Genomic DNA, 803 nt, shown 5'->3' on the forward strand with positions numbered 1-803 from the left:
CCCCAGTGTCCCCATGGTGCCCCCAGAGCCCCCCAGTGTCCCCAGAGCCCCCCGGTGTCCCCGTGGTGTCCCCAGGTGGTGGCGGACATGCGCGAGAAGCGCTACGCCCAGGAGGGCATCGGCAGCAGTTACCTGTTTCGCGTGGACCACGACACCATCATCGATGCCACCAAGTGCGGCAACCTGGCGCGCTTCATCAACCACTGCTGCACGGTGAGCGCTGCACCGGGCTGAGCCGGGCTGAGCCGGGCTGAACCGGGCTAAATGATTGATTAATAATGGTAGTTATCATTCATCAGCCACTGCTGCACGGTGAGCCTGGCCTGGGGGCTGAACCGGGCTGAGCCGGGCTGAACCTGGAGGGTTTTTCACGACCATTGAGGGTACCTGGAGGGGTTTTTAGGGCTATTGAGGGTACCTGGAGGGGTTTTTAGGGTTATTGAGGGTACCTGGAGGGGTTTTTAGGGCTATTGAGGGTACCTGGAGGGGTTTTTAGGACCAGGGCGTTGGTGGGGTCGGGGCTGACCCCGCTGTGCCTCCCCTAGCCCAACTGCTACGCCAAGGTGATCACCATTGAGGCGCAGAAGAAGATTGTCATCTACTCCAAGCAGCCCATCGGCGTCAACGAGGAGATCACCTACGACTACAAGTTCCCCATCGAGGACACCAAGATCCCGTGCCTGTGCCGCACCGAGAGCTGCCGCGGCACGCTCAACTAGCCCAGCACGCCAGCGATGGCCCAGCCGGCCCTCAGCTGGCCCAGCTATGGCCCAGCACACCCAACTGGCCCAGCTATAGCCCAG

At 61.9% G+C, this 803-nt stretch overlaps 1 protein-coding gene across 1 annotated transcript; it reads left to right on the plus strand.

Moving 5' to 3' along the window:
- The first annotated feature begins 63 nt into the window (after nucleotides 1-63).
- On the plus strand, nucleotides 64-797 carry LOC106632190 (histone-lysine N-methyltransferase SETD1A-like). Its single transcript, XM_014311697.2, has 2 exons — nucleotides 64-213; nucleotides 546-797. Exons 1-2 carry the CDS (start codon nucleotides 88-90, stop codon nucleotides 717-719), a joined length of 300 nt encoding a protein of 99 aa, XP_014167172.1. The 5' UTR covers nucleotides 64-87; the 3' UTR covers nucleotides 720-797.
- Nucleotides 798-803: the final 6 nt, after the last annotated feature.

The sequence above is a fragment of the Geospiza fortis genome, unplaced genomic scaffold (assembly GCF_000277835.1).
Source record: "Geospiza fortis unplaced genomic scaffold, GeoFor_1.0 scaffold6617, whole genome shotgun sequence".
Classification (NCBI taxonomy): Eukaryota; Metazoa; Chordata; class Aves; order Passeriformes; family Thraupidae; genus Geospiza; species Geospiza fortis.